Source organism: Hypomesus transpacificus, unplaced genomic scaffold (assembly GCF_021917145.1).
Source record: "Hypomesus transpacificus isolate Combined female unplaced genomic scaffold, fHypTra1 scaffold_27, whole genome shotgun sequence".
NCBI classification, from domain to species: Eukaryota; Metazoa; Chordata; class Actinopteri; order Osmeriformes; family Osmeridae; genus Hypomesus; species Hypomesus transpacificus.
The window spans coordinates 127,191-147,801 of record NW_025813796.1 but is presented as its reverse complement, the minus strand read 5'-3'; the positions used below and the strand labels follow the sequence as shown (position 1 = coordinate 147,801).

General features: G+C 46.2%; 1 protein-coding gene across 1 annotated transcript; it reads right to left on the bottom strand.

Annotated features, from left to right (window-relative positions):
- Positions 1–485: 485 nt before the first annotated feature.
- Positions 486–20,306, bottom strand: ulk1b (unc-51 like autophagy activating kinase 1). Its single transcript, XM_047014960.1, has 27 exons — positions 19,665–20,306; positions 18,966–19,058; positions 18,840–18,881; positions 14,932–14,964; positions 14,140–14,176; positions 13,172–13,345; positions 12,492–12,565; positions 12,287–12,388; positions 11,780–11,838; positions 11,243–11,325; positions 11,007–11,057; positions 10,764–10,855; positions 9,676–9,838; positions 9,438–9,501; positions 9,256–9,342; positions 8,235–8,375; positions 7,855–8,009; positions 7,255–7,502; positions 6,928–7,118; positions 6,656–6,771; positions 5,698–5,823; positions 5,318–5,502; positions 4,312–4,508; positions 4,033–4,151; positions 3,714–3,871; positions 3,162–3,297; positions 486–3,022 (listed from the first exon to the last, which is right to left on the bottom strand). The coding sequence occupies exons 1-27, from the start codon at positions 19,752–19,754 to the stop codon at positions 2,967–2,969; spliced, it is 3,072 nt and encodes a 1,023-aa protein (XP_046870916.1). The 5' UTR covers positions 19,755–20,306; the 3' UTR covers positions 486–2,966.
- Between the last annotated feature and the right edge of the window lie 305 nt (positions 20,307–20,611).

The following is a 20,611-nucleotide window of genomic DNA, read 5'->3' as shown; positions in this document are numbered from 1 at the left end:
TAAATGAATTGTATTTAAACATAGGCCTATTGTCCCGGCGTAACAAATGAACAGAAACACAGACAACTAAAATAATCTTCGAAAATGTTATTCATTTTATACCTCTCGAAACAAAAGCTACATCATACAGACAGTAAAATAGTTTGTATAGTTATTTATATTCTCCTACCATTTAATACCTGACAACAGTATTTAATCGATAGTGTGTAGAGGTCTTTAGATGGGTGGGCGTTATGGGAAAATGCTCTCCATGTTTATACATACGTACATACATACGTACACACATACACACATACGTACACACATACACACATACATACATGCATACATACATACATACATACATACATAGACAGACAGAACCTCAATATCAGTTGTTTACAATCCTCATTTACTAGCAATAGAGTGAAGTAATGCAACATTCAGATATTTTGAGTAGGCTATATTGAGTGCACAACTGAACAATATAAATGTTCACGATGAGATTTGTTCTTGAACAATAATTTATTGAATGAGCATACATTTTATTATCAGCCTATCTATATAAATGGAATGCAGAATCATAACAACGAGTACAGAATTCGAGTGCAGAATAATTTTGACAAACATTTAATATCACGGCCTTACATTGTGACCATTACTTTGACAGTTTTCCAATTTATGTTGTATGTTTGCTTCAGATTTCTGACCAACATCATCACTGATGATTAAAATAAGACGGTGACCAATGTTTACAGGTGAGACATCATCATGCCTTCCATCAGCCGGTGATTAGGAGATTCAGGGCGATCATAGTGTGGTCAGTAGAAACCCTACCTGAGACACTAGACTTAACATTCATTTGGAATGTATAACACAAACTAAACATTGTTTACATGACATTGGCTGTGTGCAATATCTGTTACAACTTTCAGACGCTAAAAGGAGAAATAAAATAAATAAAAAACAAGAGACAAATTGCAGGCAAGCCAAAAGATACAGACAACAAACTTATTCCTTGCTCTTTTCTGGTCCAAACACAACATGACCAACATTCCAACTAGAGCCTTAGTTTTCCTGACAATATAGATTTGTTTAACCAGGACTTTGGGATTTCGTGAATATATCACTGCTTGATAATCAGTGTCTCTGTTCCATTAAGCAAATTATAAAGTGTCTGTATGTATCACAAACTCTAGTTCACACATGCACGCACACTTCAGATATATATATGTTGCTACTAACCACTAGAAAAATTAAGGTTAAGGTAGGGAGACGAGGGTAAAGTGTTCAAAAATATGTTGTCAGGGGAAAAAACTACTAATAGCTCAATTAAATCAGGAAAAAATGCGTCCAATCCACTACAATTAATAAACTACTTCAAAAATCCACCACAATCATCACTCTTCATGACTTTAAAACAACACATAGAAACAAACACATAATAATCAATACAACAAGTCCAAATTTTGTTTTTAGTTTTTTCCCCTTCAAAAGGCACCTGTCAAAGGTTTAATAGCTTATGCCACTTTCCTGTCAACACTCAATCACACATCAACATATAACAAAACCATCCAAAACTACTAAAAAAAATATTTTATTAGCTAAAATCCATCTAATAAGTTCCTGAACAAAACAGCATGTACATTTCTGAGTCTCATCCAATTACTTTTCTGAACAGTACTGAAGAAAACAAACAGTGCAATAACACCTATTTGTATTCATAGATAGTTACGCTTTGCCCAGTTGATGACAGTTCTAGAAAGTTCTGGGCTCTCAGTGTTTAGTAACTATGGGCTGATTTCGTTCTGTCAAGCAGCCCTACATTCAAACAAATTGTGATTGCTGCACTCAAACGACACAGAGAATCTAAATAGATTATTTAAGTTGAACTAAAATGTCATATGTAATCAAATATCAATGCCAGAAATGTATAACTCTATATGGAGAATATTCCTTGGTCGGACTAAACCACAAAGCGCTACTTCTGGCATATACTGGTTAAAATAACATTCTGTTTCCTACATAGCTGATTAATGGTGATCGGGATATACAGTATCTCAAGCCTTATGACTCCAAAGCTGTATAAGGAATAGCAGTTCCAGCTTGTCTTTCAACATGGCTTCCATCAAATACTTTGGTGAAATTCTTGAATTGGCCCAGTTCCAGTCTGTATCAAAGTACTGTAGCTTTAGTCCCTCAGTACATTCTCTCGCTCCATATTAATGGGCTGAAGGAAACACATCGACCTTTATATGGCCAATAGAGTCGATCACAAGCCAAATGTGGAAAGATAAAGGACTCCCACCACAATGACTTTTCTAGGTCTGTCACTAGAATTGATCTTACTTTTGGTTTCAAACAACTTAAAAGCTAACGACTGTAATTTCTGTGACTTCATAAATGTATGCCACAATCAGGTTTGTAATGCAAAATATCAGAAATTCCAAAGGTAAGCTTCCAATGAAATAACGACACCATTTATGATGACCTCAAAGCCAAACAAAAGAAGGATATATCTCGCGCAAAAAAGTCTCAACTGAGTTTTCTCAGCCAGTGGCCTAATTAATGACTAATCGTTACTGATTGCTTTGCGCCTACTCACTGGTGGGACCAAATTGTGTGCCTGTGTCTGTTTCGCAACGACGGCTGAAGGGCCCCCCTAGGACGTAGTAGTCTGTGAGTATGAGACTTCATAAAGCTGTCGAACTGCATGGACACTAATCCATCCGGGGGAACGGGTCCTCTTTAATGCTCTGAGGCAGTCAAGTCTCCAATATTGGTCCAGTGCGGATCCGGTCTCTGTTCCCCTCCATGACCATTGTCACCTGTCCCATGTCCGGTTCAGAGACCATAATGTGGAATGTGGAGTGGGATACCAAGATGGTGTGAAGGAGGGGTCGATTAGATGAACTGGGGACGGTGACGGTAGCTGTGTTGACGACTGACATCGCGATAAAAGCATCCCAGGGTGCACTGCAGCATCCTCAAACGCAAAGCCCCGACTGCAGAGCGGTGAGGCGACGCTCAATGCACTCCTTACCTACAGACAGAGAGAGCGAGAGGGGCGAGAAATTAAAGGGAGAGCGACGGAAAAACGCAAACGTCCCTTTGGACGGCTGATTCATTCGCAGAGGCCCAGAACAACGTCCAATCTCGGGAAGGTGTGAGGTGCGACTCACACTTGCTGACGCTGAGGATGTCAGTCTGCTCCGTCAGCAGCAGGGACAGGCCCTCCATCAGCAGCAGGGCCTTGTGGTAGCGGAGGATCGACGCCTCCCCTTGGTGGAACATTTCGTCCAGTGCAGCTGCCTGGACCTGGAGGAGACAAAACAAGAGGAGATCAGGGGTAACACTCGTGATAAACATGAGGGAAGAGATCAGATGAACGATTAAACGTTACAGTTAGGCGTGTCAATCTCAGGCTAAACCAAGTGAAAAGCATCTAGATATCCCTATAGCAATATTACACAGCTGATTTTCAACATGTGGCATGTGACGCCTGGTCTAGCACGAAGAGAACCTCAACCGTAGCCAACGTCTACGTCAGGACAACAGGGAATCAGTCTTTGACAGACTTTGTTTATAAAACGAGAGAAAGACTGTGAGAAAGAGAGAGATAGCAGACAGATACAGTTTAGTACTGTCTTTTTCTCCGACTCTGTTAAATCAAAAACAAAAAAAAAGAAAGCTTGTTGTGTGCATAGTGAATTTGGGAGGAGGATCCGGCTCACCATCTGTACAGTGTGGCTAAAGAGAAGCTTCTCCGCTGTAATGGTGTTGATGTGGTCCATGAGTCGATGCTTCCTGGAGAAGAAGCGCTCCAGCCGGCCGTTGAGCACGCGACACGAAGACACGCTGCACTTGTAGAGGTCGTTGAGCCTCCTCAACACTGCGCGGCGGCCGCGGGAGGAAAGAACGCGCGCGCGCGAGAGTGAGAGAGACAGAGAGAGAGAGAAGTGGAACAAATAAATGGGTTGTGGCTTTTGTTATAGCTGTCGATTCCTTTGACCCAGTGATGATATTCCCCCAAACCACGCTGACTGGTCTTACCTTGTTTGACCGTGGAAGAAGGGTAGAGTTTGCCCTGCTTCACCTGTCCCATGGCCGTGTGTAAGGCTGAAGACAGGAGCTCGGCAGTCTTCATGTACAACACCAGCTGTTCGGCATGGCTGAGATACACCAAAAATATATACACGTTTATCTCAAGTCTGTAAATGAATAGCCCTTAAAGATAGTGGTATTGCCAAACAATATTTCCCATATTAAAACTGCATACAACTGTATTTGTGTTATTGGCTAGCCTGTTTAGCCAGTAGCTTTGGCTCCTACCTCCACTCACGGCTCAGGGAGCTGATCTGGTCAGCTACCAGGCTCTGCTGCTGGAGCAGTGAGGGGGGAGGGGTGTCCTCCTGGCCCTCCGTGGGACCGGGCTCACATCCAGACCCCCGGGAACAAGCCACCTCCATCAGACAGCGGGCGAAGTTGAGGGTGAAGCGCAGCCTCTGCAGGGTGTCAGTGTGCTCCTGCTGCAGTCAGGAGAGGAGAGGGAGGAGAGGGAGGAGAGGAGAGGGAGGAGAGGAAGGAGAGGAGAGGGAGGAGAGGGAGGAGAGGAGAGGAGAGGGAGGAGAGGAGAGGGAGGAGAGGGAGGAGAGGAGAGGGAGGAGAGGGAGGAGAGGAGAGGGAGGAGAGGGAGGAGAGGAGAGGAAGGAGAGGAGAGGGAGGAGAGGAGAGGGAGGAGAGGGAGGAGAGGAGAGGGAGGAGAGGGAGGAGAGGAGAGGAAGGAGAGGAGAGGGAGGAGAGGAGAGGGAGGGGAGGAGATGGAGGAGGAGAGGAGATAGAGGAGAGGGAGGAGAGGGAGGGGAGGGAGGAGAGGGAGGAGAGGAGAGGAAGGAGAGGAGAGGGAGGAGAGGGAGGAGAGGAGAGGGAGGAGAGGGAGGAGAGGAGAGGAAGGAGAGGAGAGGGAGGAGAGGAGAGGGAGGAGAGGGAGGAGAGGAGAGGGAGGAGAGGGAGGAGAGGAGAGGAAGGAGAGGAGAGGGAGGAGAGGAGAGGGAGGGGAGGAGATGGAGGAGGAGAGGAGATAGAGGAGAGGGAGGAGAGGGAGGGGAGGAGATGGAGGAGGAGAGGAGATAGAGGAGAGGGAGGAGAGGGAGGGGAGGAGATGGAGGAGGAGAGGAGATGGAGGAAAGACAACAACAGAGGTCACACACCTGTGAACAGGACCGGGAAGGGATGCTGTGAAAAAAGAAACCCGATGAAGGGACACACAGTCCCGTTGTGCCTCAGACGACACACAACCAATCCCGCCCACGCCCCCTCCCGGTCCCTTCCTCCTAACCTCCATCAGGGTCTCCTCTGGCAGCTCGGGGGCCTCGAAGGTGACGGGGCCCCCCATGTTGGCCGTGATTGGGTCTGTGAAGCTGTAGCGCGGGCTGGAGGAGCCCTCGAAGCCATCCAGATAGGGGCCCGTCTGAGGGTGACGGCTGGTGAAGGACCCGGCTGGGCTGACAGAGCTGGAGGAGCCTGGCACAGGAGGGAGACGGTCATGGACTTGCTTCAGGGAACGAAGCTCTTAACTAAGCTAACCAACTTATAGTTTAGGAACCACTGCCTGTTATCATTGTACAGTATCAGTGTCCCCTTCAACCGAAAATACATTTTAAAACGTTTTCATTGGTCAAAATGTACACAACGCAGTCTTGCTGCTATGCCACTCACCGGAGTACTTCCTGTTGCGAGATGGCTGGGGCGGTGTGCTACTGTTGGATGGGGAGCCCACTGTGAACACCACCTTAGCTGGACTTCCAGAGCCTGCCACCACTGCTCCGCCACCACCAGGGGGCGCTGGGGGACAAGCAGACAAAGCTAGGCCGATGAGGGAGGCACAATATTGACCTACGTGCAATCGAGATCATTCTGTATACATCTGGTGTAAAAGAGTTTTTGTCAGTTTACCTATTTGATAAAGTTGTACCTACAACTCAATGAAAGCCTTACAGTAGATAATAATACAAGGAAATGAAACAATATTAACTTAAACCAACAGGTCACACCACTGTGAAAACACACTAAGTAAAAGTTTGTGTGAGATGTAATGTTAGTCAAATGTCCTAGTTTCTGTTATCATCGAAATAAATATAAATTCCATTCTGCCATTTTCCCGACAATACTCAACAATGTTGACTGACCCACTAAGATAAGCATTTTACCTTATAAAATGTGCTGCTGTTGCAGCCAGTGAACCATAAAGATGACTCAACAGTGAAAGGCTAACACTGCCCTGAAGCAAATCTCTGTATCGTCTCCAGGTGAACTTGCACGGGACCCAAACTTATCTCATCTAGACACAATGTGATCCACACCCTTTTATCTCGTTTTGTGGTGAAACTCTTGTACAAATAAAGTTCAGGGACCTTTAATCCTACAAAGACGAACCATCTTAACATTCATACATTTACATTTGTCATTTAGCAGACGCTCTTATCCAGAGCAACTTACAGTAAGTACAGGGTGAAGGTACAGGTGAAGTGCCTTGCCCAAGGACACAACGTCAATTGGCACGGCCAGGAATCAATCTGGCAACCTTCAGATTACTAGTCCGATTCCCTAACCGCTCAGCCATCTGACTCCTACGAAACCTTAAACAAAGCTGCATTTACACAGAGCCTGGACTTACCTATGATGTCGATGGCTCGGTCAGAGCTGAGGTTCTCAGTGCTGTCCCTGTCACCAGGTGGTGTCCCGAAGGCAGCCATTAGCAGCATGTCAGACAGACGGCCGGCACTCTGGGACCTGGAGATCGCACGGAGGTAGGACAACAAGAGTGCCACAGAACGCTGAAAAAAAGCCTAAACTCATCGAAACAAAAGATCCATCTCTCTTTCCTCCAAAAGAACCATCTCTCTTTCCTCCTTGCCGATTCCCTACAAATGTTAGCCTGTCTCTGACCTGCAAAAGCCCTTGCCGTCCTCCACCATGGCGATGTAATGAGTGGCCTGGCCACCAGGGGGAAGAGCGAGCTCTCTCTGGTCAGAGGAAGGCCTGCCACCAACAGCTCCCAGGACCAGACCCTGCTGGGCCAGGAAGGTCACCAGGTTGGGGGAACTGGGGGGCTTGGGGAACTCGAACGGAGGGATAGTCTGTGGACCGGACACAAGACTGTCATCCATCACCATGTGGTATAGTACTTCATTCGAGCAAAATACACAGATAGACATTTGAGGGGAAAAAAGAAGAAGAAGTGGAATGTAAACCAACCCCGGTGTGAGGCCTTACCCTGGAGGGGGAGCCCAGGATGGTGGGGAGGGGGCTCCGCTGCATGAGCTCGCTCAGCCTGGGAGAGGAGTGCAGGGGTCGGACCGCCATCAAGCCTGCGTGGGTGACCCCCACTGGGTCCGAGTGCTGCTTCTTGATCTTCTGCCTGCTGCCGCGGGCGCACTCCAGGAGACAGGGGGCGCTGTGGAGCCGGGTGCCCAGGCCTGGCTGCCGCTGTGAGGGCGTCCGGGAGTCATGGAATTGGGGAGCTGGGTAGGAGGTAAAGGAGAAAGGTTATAGGGTGCACACAACAATAAACACCCCAAATAAAGGACTTGAAACATGGAATGTGAAAAATGTGAACCAAACCACACCCATCCAAACAATACAGACTTACAAGGACAGATCAAGTTAATGTTTAAACCCCATGGTCAAATACGTGACAGAATCATCCTTGGTTTATCAATTTCTCGTACAAGGTAGCATCAAAGTGGGGTGAGAGAGAGAGAGAGAGAGAGAGAGAGAGAGAGAGAGAGAGAAGGAAGGAAGGAAAGAAGGGAGATAAAAAGCGAGCACATCCCCTCTCCCGTTCCAGCAGGTTAGCGATTGTGACTTCCATACCTTGAGGGGAAAGCTGGAAGGGCCGGGCCCCGCCTGCTGAGAGTCTGCGGGGGGTCGCGGCTGCCCCGTGGCCCGCTGAGTAAGCTGGAGATGGGCCGGTCCTGACGACTCCCAGGGAGCCTCTACTGCTGCAGCGGTGCACCTGGGTGGACAGCCTGGCCAGGACGGGAGACAGTGAAGGGGAGAGAGAGACATGTTTGGACGAGAGCGCTACTGATTGTTTACAGTAACGTGTCAGGATGAAGTCAAGCAGGAAACGGTGGGAAAACGACGACACTAAAAATAGCAAGCGAGCGTTTGTCTGTTTTGACAAGTTTGCTCCTCATGTGTTGTGCAGAGAATTCCCTACAGCGTGCGTGTGTGTGTTTGTGTGTTCTGACCTGGGTGAACTATCCTGGCTGGGGGAGTGTAGATTCTGTTCCATACGTTGGTAGTTGTGGACCTGAGTGGGAACTGGAATGGGCACCGACTGGCGATAGTTTCCATAGTTACCACAGTTGCTTGCCGAGAACTCGCTTGGCCTGCCAAAAAGAGGAGGGAGCGTTAACTACAATTAACTATTCACTGTACCCCGCAAAGTATGAACGGCAAAAAAGGAGAGAATTCTTTGAACAATGACACGAGTGAGAGGTTTGGATGGACGTGTAAAGTGGGTTGTGAAGAGGAACAAGGGTTAGGGTGCTTATTATATGTTGACCAATTGACCCCCTCAGATTACAGTATCATGGTTGTAATCGCTTTTTAAACCAGAGACAGCTTTGTTGCCAGGATAATCTGAATTGTCATACACTGAGCCAGTTGGTTGACAAGTATTCTAAAGCTCTAATCAAGGGAAATAAGCACTGTAATGCTACAATGCTGTTTATTCCACTTGATTAGAGTAGAAGGTTGTAAATGTCAAGGAATTAGTCCAACACCTTGCTTGAAAATGGTAATTGTAGGATGCGCATACATACACAGTTGATAGCTTCTAAAATGTAATAGCTTCTAAAGCTAAACTGTTGAGAGACTTGTTGCTCTTGTTGGTTTGTTGTAACCAATATTGTCTTATTATTGTACTTGCTGTGAAAATACATTAGTGTTGCCTGCTTTTTCCACGGGTACACTCTTGCACTTTTGAGGTTCTTGCTGTTTAATTGTAACTTGTCTAACTAAATGCTCTTATTGTTCTTCCCTTTGGGACTTATTTGGTTTCACAATGTATGCTTCACGTTTGGCTACCCGCAATGTTTGGGGCTATCTCGTTGTTATGATCAGTGACCTATGCACTTTTGTAAAACTCTCTCTTGGAAGTCGCTTTGGATAAAAGCGTCTACTCCTGAGCATAAATGTAAATGTAATGTAAAGTTGGAACCTCGCGTCCACCATTTTCACCCAGCTCTGCTGCAGCCCTGGTCTCACCTGACAGGGCAGGGGGCCCCACTGTTGGAGGGAGACAGGGGCGGAGTCTTGCCTTGGCTACCCAGCCCACAAGAGGCCAGAAGAGAGCTGAAGAGGGTGAAAAACGTTTTTTTTTGAATAACCAATTAAAACGTTGTATTGTATTGTGCCAACTGTTTGAGACTGAAGTCCCAAACACACACCTGCTGGTCATCAGGCTGTCCTGCAGCATTTTCCCAGAAGGCTCTTCACATGTCAGCTCTCCAGCTGAGAAACCACAGAAAGAAAGGTTAGAGTTAACTTTTGACCCCTTTGACCCCTGCTGTGCCAGATAGATTGTCAGGCTCGAGTGTTTCGGCCTGTAGACCTCCACTCCTAAAACTTGATGACAAAGCAGGGCTAAATGAACTCACTCCTGTTCTATACTATGAGTGTGCTTACTGGGAAAGTGAACGGGAACCATGACAAAGTCGTCGGTGTCACAGGAGGAGTTCTTGCTGCTGCCGCCCCCCCCAGACGAGTCCTTGAGGAGGAAGCCTGGTGCATCCTGGGTAGGGGAGGCCAGGGGCTTGGCACGGTGTTGCTGGACCTCAGCCAGGGACTGCTGCAGTGGCACAGAGCAGGAGCAAATGACCATTTAGACTATAGCCAACCTTTAGCTATTTAGCATCCAGCCTATTAGCATCTAGACTATTAGCATCCAGCACAATAGCATCTAGACCATTAGCATCTAGCACAATAGTATCTAAGACATTAGCATCAAACTCATTAGCATCTAACCCATTTCACCCATGTTTCCATTTGAAACAGTCAAAAAAACACTGCAATTATTCATGGTAAGTTGATTAAAATGGCATTTGACCAATATTGGATTCGGAAAGATTCAATGCACAACACCAATCGAAAACAAACAATCCACACACGCAGTAGCCTACATTTAGCAAACCCGTCTGCCTGACAATCTGTGCCAAAAGGCCCGCAAGCCACAGACCACACCACCATGCTCTGGTATCATATTACGTGGCCTCATCACAGATACCTGCAGTGCTACACTACAGTGCTCACAGTTAAACAGTAGCTGTGGCCTGAGAGGCTTCCGTTAAGGACAGCTGGGAGACAGCTGTGAGATCTTTGAGTCAGCTGGTCCTTAAACTCCTCTTTATCTGCAAGAGATTACAACATGGCTGTGCTGAGGCACAGGCCCCATGCATGGTTTATCACAGAGACTCACCCTCACCATTCCTCTGCACTCTGTATGACCTGATACTGTATATATACATTTACATTTTACATTTAGTCATTTAGCAGACGCTCTTATCCAGAGCGACTTACAGTAAGTACAGGGACATTCCCCCCGAGGCAAGTAGGGTGAAGTGCCTTGCCCAAGGACACAACGTCATTTGGCATGGCCGGGAATCGATCTGGCAACCTTCAGATTACTAGCCCGACTCCCTCACCGTTCAGCCACCTGACTCCCATATAAACACACACAAACACACGCACACAAACACACACACACAAACACTAACCGGAGGTGAAGCCAGGTGTGAAGTGGAGGAACTGCTACAAGAACTAGCTGATGGTGAGCTTGGAAAGCCAGTCATGGTAACAACAGGAGTCGCTGTGGTTAAAAACACGCACAGAGACACATAGTCGATAGATGTTTTGTTTTTTTCTCCGCGTTTTATCAAACAGGACTTTTAAGTAACAGGTCGGTATCAAACGCTAACAGATATGTCGATAAGGCCAGGGAGGAACGCAGAAAGACTCACTCTTCTTCATCGATGAGCTGGCTTCCAGGAAAGGGTGACGAAAAAACTCGTCTGAAAGAGATGGGAACAGAACAACGACATGAATGGCCGCCACAAAAGAGACCCAAAGAACCGGTGTCAACTCATAGAGAGTCTACAGGGTGCTCGATTTTCCCACTGAGCATCCACTGCTCAACCCTCGGGTCGAAGCTCGACGCATGGATGCGTCGGTGTCGTGAGTGAGGGGTCCTACTGACCAAAGTCCATGCGGTCCTTGTGGTTGCGCTGGAGGAGACCCTGTAACAGTTGCCTCAGGTGGCATGAGGACTCTCTGGGGATGCTGGAGAGGGAGGAACACACACACACACACATAAATACAGATGAAACAAGAAACATGGCCCATGCTCCTAGTATTATCTTTAAATCTATAAAACGTACAATAAACTGACCACGGGGCCTAAAGTCCTCTCCCACCAAAATAGACGATTCATGTCAGCAGAGCTAATCATAGAGGAGATGATAGTATAGAACACGCGTGTGGTATGGTTGCATCATTCTTCCATTAGATCCGCAGAACATTAGTCATCAGTGGAGGTAATGGACTGTAATAATCACAAAGGCTGTAATGCCACTATCTATCAAGAAAGGCATTAGCTGATTTGAAAAACTAGAATGGGAAGGGAAAGGGATGGGTGTTTTCTGGTTAGGCACGGGCACACACACACATACACACACAAACACGCACACACACACCCACACCCCCACACACCCACACACACCTCTCAGGGACTTACTTAGGGCTGAGGTTCTTGTTTTTCTCATAAAACAACCGAAGGTCCTGAGGACTGCTGGCCTGTGGAGTAAGCATCAATTACTGTACTAAATAGTGCTGCTTCATGAGTGTCTGTGTTGTGTGTACTAAGCCAACAAAGGTATAGATATGAGAAAGGAATCCTGTTGGGCCAGTTTAGACTGTGTACAGTACTTTACTCTCTAGAAGGAAAAAAACATTCCTGTTTCCTTTGATTTACAGATACCATGTCTTGATCTCCCAAACAGCCTTAGGAGAAACCAGACAAACAGCCTTTGAACTCTAGCTAGTATTTACCAGGTCTCACATGATCTGGAAGAAGAAAAAAGCTACGGCAGCCTGCTGGATCAGACAGCCAGAACAGATGACAGTCATGTCTGTACATCCCAAACGAGATAACACAGAAGGAACAAGGAAGGAGTGTGCTCTGACTTCACAGGGGAGCACGGTCATCCACAAGGACCAAACCCAGGTCGACGTCTGTGCTCACCTGAAAAGGGGCCTTCCCGGTCAGACACTGGAACACGATGGTTCCTATGCTCCACAGGTCAGCCTTGGCATCGTAGGTCTGAGACATGATGACTTCCGGAGCCTGGCGCACCGGGGGAAGGAACGGGGGACACATTTTGCAGTGACACACGTGAAAGACGATGGGAGGTTTTTGGTCAGTGAGAGGATGGGATGCGGGTCCTTACCATGTACATGGGGGACCCACATAATGTAGCTGCCATCATGTTGCTCTGGAGGTATCGGGCGAACCCAAAGTCAGCTACAGACAAGGGAAGAGAGAAAAATACGTGTTTTAAAACCTCTTCTAAATGCTCTCCTGCTAAACATAACACTCGAACCACATTAGAACACCTCATACTGGTGTTTAACAGCTTACATGTTAGTGGTTGTTCCACATATCACAAATCCAAGGTAGGAAACAATGAACAAGAGTGTCACTGCTCAAAATTGGACATGAATGAGTGTGAAATATTACCCCACTAAAGTAGGACACCAAGCTGGTTTTTCCTCTAAACGGGATCCTGTGAGTTGGTGTGTGGTGTGGTGTGGGAGCAAAACAAGTTTCAGCAGAGCAATGACGATTATATCACTGTGTTGTGAGTGTGACTGAGGCCGGCTTCATCCTTCACACCAGTAACACAGGAGGATAAATGCCCCAGGGAGAGATTGATGGAAGGAGACCTTTTAAAAAGACACCCCGGGTTTCATCTCATCTGTACGAAGGCCTTTGTACGCCACAGGAGGTGGATGAGCAATAAAACATCTCAATCATGTGGAGCTTAATGTGTCTTCTTCCTGCAAGATGAACTCTTACTTGAACGAATGTGATAGCAAACATGATAGATAGGCATCCACACACACACACCTATTTTGATGCAGGTGTTGGTGGAGTGTGACTTGCGACCTGCAGGGTAGGAGAGCAGGATGTTCTGGGGTTTGAGGTCACGGTGGATGATCCCCTTGGTCTGCAGCACCCTCATGGCCCCTGCTATCTGCTGCAGAAACACCCTGATGGTGTCCTCACTAAGGGTTCCCTTAGCTGTGGGAGAGAGGGACACAGGGTGAGAGGGGCACCGGGGCGAGAGAGGGAGACAAGGAGACAACTCACACAAAGAAGAATCAACGTCTATTTGACTATTCAAACCTCGGAAAAAGACAGCCCTCTTAAGTACATAACTTTTCTATTTCGGTGAGTGTTGCGCGGTCAACAGCGTAATGTGAAATAGCGACTTCATTTTACTGAACCAAATATATCCACTGACTGCAGTCCGGCAAGAATGAGGCATTCTCTTTCTCCTTCCAACTTCCTCTTTCCTGACTCAGCAGACCCCCCCCCCCCCCCCCCCCCCCCCCCCTTCCCTGCAGTCTGTTCCCCTGGCCAGACATGGTGCTATGTCAGAGTCCCACCCTCTCCCCCAACTGTCTGTCCAATTCAGACAGCTTAGCTCTGGCTCACGTCCTCCCGACCTAACAGAAACACCAAACCTGATCCTGTCTCCCTCCTACAAACCCACAGGCACAGGATTCCAAAATAAACAACCCGGTGAAAGCTCTGAATGGGTTACTCTGAGCTCTGGTCAAGCTTATACGGCCACCCTCGTTCCTCCGTTACGTAACGTCCCCTTTCATCCTGGTCGTACTCGAGTATTCTCACGTAGGCTTGTTTCGAGACCACAATTCGGAAATATATATTCCGTTCACTCTCCGGATCTGACCTACCAGAATGCGACTGCTTTGATTAGTCGGCTTTCGCATTAACCAAATGTAATAGAAAGCCCATCCAATTCTAGTAAGAGGCTCAGTTGGCTTTGATAGATGAAACAGTTCACTTACAGTGGAGATAGTCTGCCAGGTCACCCCCATTGCAGTACTGGAGAGGGAGGAAAAAGGGGGGGGGGAGAGAGAGAGTGAGAGACAGAGAGAGAGAGAGACATACAGACAGAAAGAGAGAGAGACAGAGAGGGAGAGAGACATACAGGCAGAAAGAGAGAGACAGAGAGAGAGAGAGAGAGAGAGAGAGAGAGAGAGAGAGAGAGAGAGAGAGAGAGAGAGAGAGAGAGAGAGAGAGAAAAGAGACAGAGAGGGACAAAGACATAAAAGAGAATACGGTTAACAAAGCTCGCATTTGCAAGAGGTAACGCGCACCAAGTCTGAATAATTCAAAGACACACAAGTCCTTGAAGTGTCTGACATTCTCTGGTCGTCTTCTGAGGGTTCTGTCGGTTTAGGTGCAGTTCTATGGGTCTCTCTGTGACGTAGCTTGTAAAAAGGGCTCTACAATTAAATGTCGACCATGCTGACAGAGAGGTGGCCCTGGCTACATGACGGTGTAGCATTACTGATGTGACAACACGTCTCGAGTCATTCAGTGTGCCACTTCCACTTATTTATTTTTTTACAAACATCCAATTTCCCTTCAATCAAAGAGCTTATGAGAAGCTAAGCTAAGTGTTCATTATCTTCTCTGCTGTTGACATTCCCTGGTAGCTAGGAGTCACAGCTCATTACAGTCAGGGCCAGAGACAGACTAGTCAGGGCCAGGGCCAGACTAGTCTGGGCGAGAGCCTCCTCAGAGTGTAGCCGACACAGCAACAGGAGTTAGGCACAGACAGAAAGCAGGCTTACCTCCATGACCAGGTACACAGAACCGGCTGTTTCCTAAAAAGAGAAAAGACATGGTGAGAAAAGAGGGAGGGACGATGAAAACCGGAAAAAAATAGATAAAAAGAAGGCCAGTCACAAATGTCAGAACTCAAATGTTCGACGAGTAAATAAACAAAACACTAAAATATAGTGTTTCTTGACACTATTTATATTTGTTTATAGCTTGTGTTTAGTGACATAAGGTAACCTAGAAACAGTTAAAATGGTTCACATAAATATTTTTGTATCCAAAAGCCTTCCTATGGGTATATAATTTTGACATAAATCCTATCCTATGCTTCTCCAGACCTATGAATCCGCAGTCCGATTGTGTAAAGGTGATGGGTGGAAGGCATGTGCATGCAGGTCACAGAGGGTTAACATGCACCAGGACAGAGAGGTCGATAGGGTCACTCAAAAAGCCTTGCCTGTTGTGACAGACAAAATGTAAACCACGCCAAAGCGATTGGATGAGTCAGCATGTTCATTCAGCTAAAGATGATGGGGATCAACAATCAGGCCAGCCAATACAGACCAACAGCTCACAACAGCTCACAACAGCTCACAACAGCTCACAACAGCTTCCTCAAATGTTGTCTTTAGGCACAAGGTAAAGGCACAAGGTTAACAACAATGTAGCAGAGCTTGTTGTGGAAACTGTTGAGGGGAAAGGAACACTAAAGTCACATCTAATCCTCAGCTAATTAGCATGACAGAGCCACAGACATGGGGTCTGCTGCAGATGTGGAAACAGGAAATTTCCATTCAGGAGTTGATAATCTCACCCCACAGCAACTGGGAAGATTAATTGCCTTTAAGGGTGTGGATTCAATGAAGGACTGCAATAAAAAAATGAGACTTCTGCATGTAGCTTTACTCAAGCAAACATTGACGGCAAAGTGTTTTATTAACATTGAGCTTGGAACCTATTAGACTTTTCAGAGAGGCCTTGACTTTGCTGACAATGCCATTTGAAATCGAGTGAAAGACATCTGTATGTTATAAACAGAAACCAATTTATTACCAAACACAACAAACAGGTTACAAAGAGGCCAGAAAAAAGAAGGCAAACGTCTCTCTCTCTCTCTCTCTCTCTCTCTCTCTCTCTCTCTCTCTCTCTCTCTCTCTCTCTCTCTCTCTCTCTCTCTCTCTCTCTCTCTCTCTCTCTCTCTCACTCTCTCTCTCTCTCTCTCTCTCTCTCTCTCTCTCTCTCTCTCTCACTCTCTCTCTCTCGCTCTCCTTTCCAAGAACTTCACTGGCACAGGCCTTAGAAAAACAAGTCAGACTGGAGCCCACTTGAAAATGCCCTGTTATCACATAGCAACAGATGACCCTCCGCTCTCTCCTTTTCCTGGGGCTCTTGCGACAGCCAATCAGGACGTTCGGCACTGCTCGATCTCAACGCAAAGCATTGCTGAGTCAGCGCCCACGGAGTCCTCTCTTTCTGCCATGCGGGAGATAACAACCGTCCGACAAGCCATCCATCCAGCCATCTGGTTTTCCCTGTGCTTCGCCTGGGAAACCCATGCACCCTGCTCTCACTGTGATGTGAACTCATTAGCGCGCCATGGCGTAGCGTGGCTCTTGTTCACGACGGCAAAGCTAGAGCAGAGAAACCACAAGCGTCAGCTGTGCACGGAGACACGCATCACGACCATGAGGGAGCGCGCCCCGCAGGAGTGCCCGTGTGTCAGCCGTTTGATGGGAGCTGTGAATCCTGCAAAGGGGCTACGACGTGACAACAGGCCGTGCCTTTTGCATGTGTTTACTGCCGGAGCGAGCAAAAACAAACAGCGCGGAGGGTGTGACAATTGCCTCGTTCAATGGCCTACTTCATCTAACGGGAGCCCGTCCAAATAGGCAGCTCCTCGTGTTCTAATCAACAACTGGGTTACACAATGTGTCACAGCCTTTACACTGGGGACCTGTGACACCATTTCTGTTCCCTCCCCCAAAAAAACTATGAAGCAGTATATATGTCAAGGTTTTACATTACATTTACATTTAGTCATTTAGCAGACGCTCTTATCCAGAGCGACTTACAGTAAGTACAGGGACATTCCCCCCGAGGCAAGTAGGGTGAAGTGCCTTGCCTAAGGACACAACGTCATTTGGCACGGCGGGGAATCGATCCGGCAACCTTCTGATTACTAGCCCGACTCCCTCACCGCTCAGCTATCTGACTATCTGACTCACTTTTAAAGGGGACTCATCATATGAATCAGCTTAACCGACAGAGTACCAGGATCTCAGGGTGTGACTGAGCGGCCTTACGGGAGAGGCCTGCCCAGACTCATCAAGATGCCATTCTGTCAATGCGGCCGACAACTAGATAACAATGTTTAACCTCAAATGTATACATGGGGGGAAAACTTGAGTTCAACAGCACAGTCTAGGCCACCTCGGGCACAGTGATAGAAGCTCTGCTTTATCCCAACACGCACACTTCAAAACCCCTCGAACTATCTAGAATGTGCGGCCTACATGTTACAGATTGTCCTTTCAACTGACAATAAAGACAACATGTGTTTGAAATTCCCATTGGGAAACCTTGGGTGACAGTCATATTATGAAGATCGAAATCTACGTACAATGAGATCATTCAGTAGTTAGCAATGGCACAGATTGTTGTGTGCCAAACACATGAACAGCACTGGGCTAAGAAGCTTGTAACTGATTCACGAAGGCAACATTCCTGCTGTGAGACGTCTATTCTCCACCCTACATGATATGTCCCACTGGTTTTCTGATAAGGAAGCGCATGCAAGTATCTTGAGCCGTTGCTGAACAGTTGATTCGTTTGTGACATCATCCCCCCCCTCCCGTGTCACTTTCAATGGCGAACGCATCAAGCACTTAGTTTGGACGTTGTGCACCTGCTCTAACGACCTCCTGGAAGCAGCTCTTGCAGACAGATGGCTGTATGTGGGCACCTTGGAGATTGGGTTTGTTTGTGTGGGCGTGTGTGGGGGGGAGGGAGGGGGTCATGAATCTCATTCAGACGGCAGTGCATTTGCAGATCTCCACCACATCACATCCACCTAGCACTCGCTACAGAGCAGCTTAACTGAAACAGGACCATCTGCCAGCTGGCCGAAAACAATGCATTAGATGAAGAACTTTCTAAGTAGCAGGGAATACCAGCCCTCACCATTTGTGTTGTCTCGCCTTTTGACAGAAGTTCTGCCTGTAGGTTAATTAGCCTACAGTACAAGAGACAGGCATTACCTGTGTCATAACAGGTTAGACCAGAGGGCTTTGAAAAACAGCACCCATACAAGTCACCGTCGGTGACTTACCACGTAAGCTGTACCTAGACAGCCGTGTCTCCATAGAAACTGCGTCGGTTACATGAAAATGTAGAGAGCTATGCAAATATTAGAGCCAGTTGGATAAAAAGGGGCCCGGGCATAGGTGATGAGGTCCTCGACGTGGTCTAGTTCACAAACACCTCACAAGACTGTACACAGGCCATGCATTTATGTATTTGTCAAGGGGAGTTAGATCAATGTATGTTTAAAAACATGAGGTAACCATGCTGAGGAAAACTGCTGATTTCCTGTCTGATACAAAGCATGATTGAGGAAGACAATGGGATCACTTTCAAATGTTATCTCAATATGTTCCCACTTTAGAAGAATAATGGCTAAATAGAAGTGTGTATCCCCATGGGTCTGAACCATCTTGGCTACTGGGTCAATGCAGTTTGATTGTCACTAAAAGCAATTTCTTGTGTCAAGTGTGCCAAAGTGGGTCAAGTAAAATGAGCATTTAACACCCAGTACACAACTGTTCTACTTCGCCAACATGGACTGATTAGATCCTAAGAATGATATGGTCATGAAACAAGTGATGCTTATTCAATAACACGATGGACTGATATTACATACCTGAAAGTCATGTAATGCAACGATGTTCTCATGTTTTAATTCCTGGGAAGTGAAAAGAGAGAGCGTATTTTACGTTATTCATTCAAAAAGGTCCCACAATCCCACTCAATATAACCAGCAGCCTACCTTTAGTATTTTGATCTCTTTTCCTAAAAGAGTCTGAGATTTGGCCAAGTTCTTCTTGTTAATGCATTTTACTGCCACCTCCCAGTCATGTTTCTAGGGGCAAACAAACATGTTGATTGTAAGCTCAGCACATTCATGACTATGCATTTTCTAAAGACACCAAATGTATTTGCTTGCATTTTGCATCACATAAGACTATTGTATAACATCAGATTGTATAACTGGACACCACAATTTGAACATAATGATGGCAATTATTTACATGCTTTTGAGGTGATGCTTTTGCACTGTTGAACATTGAATATTGAGCACGTCACGTCATAACAATTGTCTTTCAGCCCCAAGGATATCATGGAAACGCTTGCAGTTGCTTGTGCATGAGAGCATTGGAGAAATGTTTTTTTGGCCCTCACCCCAAAATTAACTAAAATCCACTACCCCAAAACAACTTACATTATTAATAGTGTTCTTATGTTTTGATTTCGCAAATGCAAGCTGTGACGGAACACATCCATACATCATTGTTATGTTTTAGCCAACGTTTTCTTGCACATCCAGGCCTCTTAAGGTCGTACTGGGACAACAACCAAAATGTCCTCGAACATATGTTTTTATCTTGGATGCATTAAAAAAACAATGACCTGGCATGTTTACAACGACCTTTTGACTTACAATAACAATAATCACGAAACTCCTTACCTCTCTGTGTTTTCCTTTGAACACCACTGCAAAGGCGCCATGCCCTATCAAGTCCTTTCTGCTGAACTCAAATTTCCCCACAGTCTCCATGTCTCCAGACCAAATTTTACTTCGAGATCAAATGAAAAGGGCCGTATTGTCGCAGGTCGCTTCTCTTCGCTGTCACTTTCTCCTCCGTATAGTCGAGACAGCAGGAAAGTTGACCCCTTCTTTCGCTTGCCATCAGCTTCTTTCCCGTGAAATGACTTTCTTCTCTCATGTTAGCAAGTGAAATATGAAGGAGTCCAGCTCCTTTCAGCAATTCATTATTCCCAGTATTTACTACAGCGTTGACCCTATTATATTCAGAAAATGACTGTGTCAAAAAAATCTTTGATGTGCCACCTTAAATTGTTAGCCTTAGGTTTGTTTGTATACAGAGGAAAGCCAGCTTCGCTCAGTCGCAATGAACTAAATAAATTAAGTATTAACAAAATGACAATACACGATCATTGACAACTGCGTGTGTCAATGTTTCCAGTATTTCCGATTCAATAAAACATTACAGCGAACAGTCCAATCCTTTTCTTTCGCTGGTCCTCAACAAAGACCTTCTCCAGAGACAGCTTTGCAGACTCTGCAACACAGCGCATGCTCAGATCTACATCTGTATTTTGACGTGTTAAAGGAAGCTGTGCAGATCTACTTGGCTTCTTGGAGCTTGACGTTAGCCAGCTAACAGTAGCCTGCTAGCTAATCTAGCTAATAATTCCGTATCCCAGCAGGCAACTAGCTCTTTACCAATACATCATGATTAAGTATTCCGTCTACTATTTTTTGACGAAATGAAATTGGTAGCATTCAGCATAATTGAAAGTATTTTGAATGATCTAGCCTATATTTTCTATGTGTTTCATTTATTTTTTTATTTATTATTCAAAGGTTTTTACAAATACATTCCTTTCAAA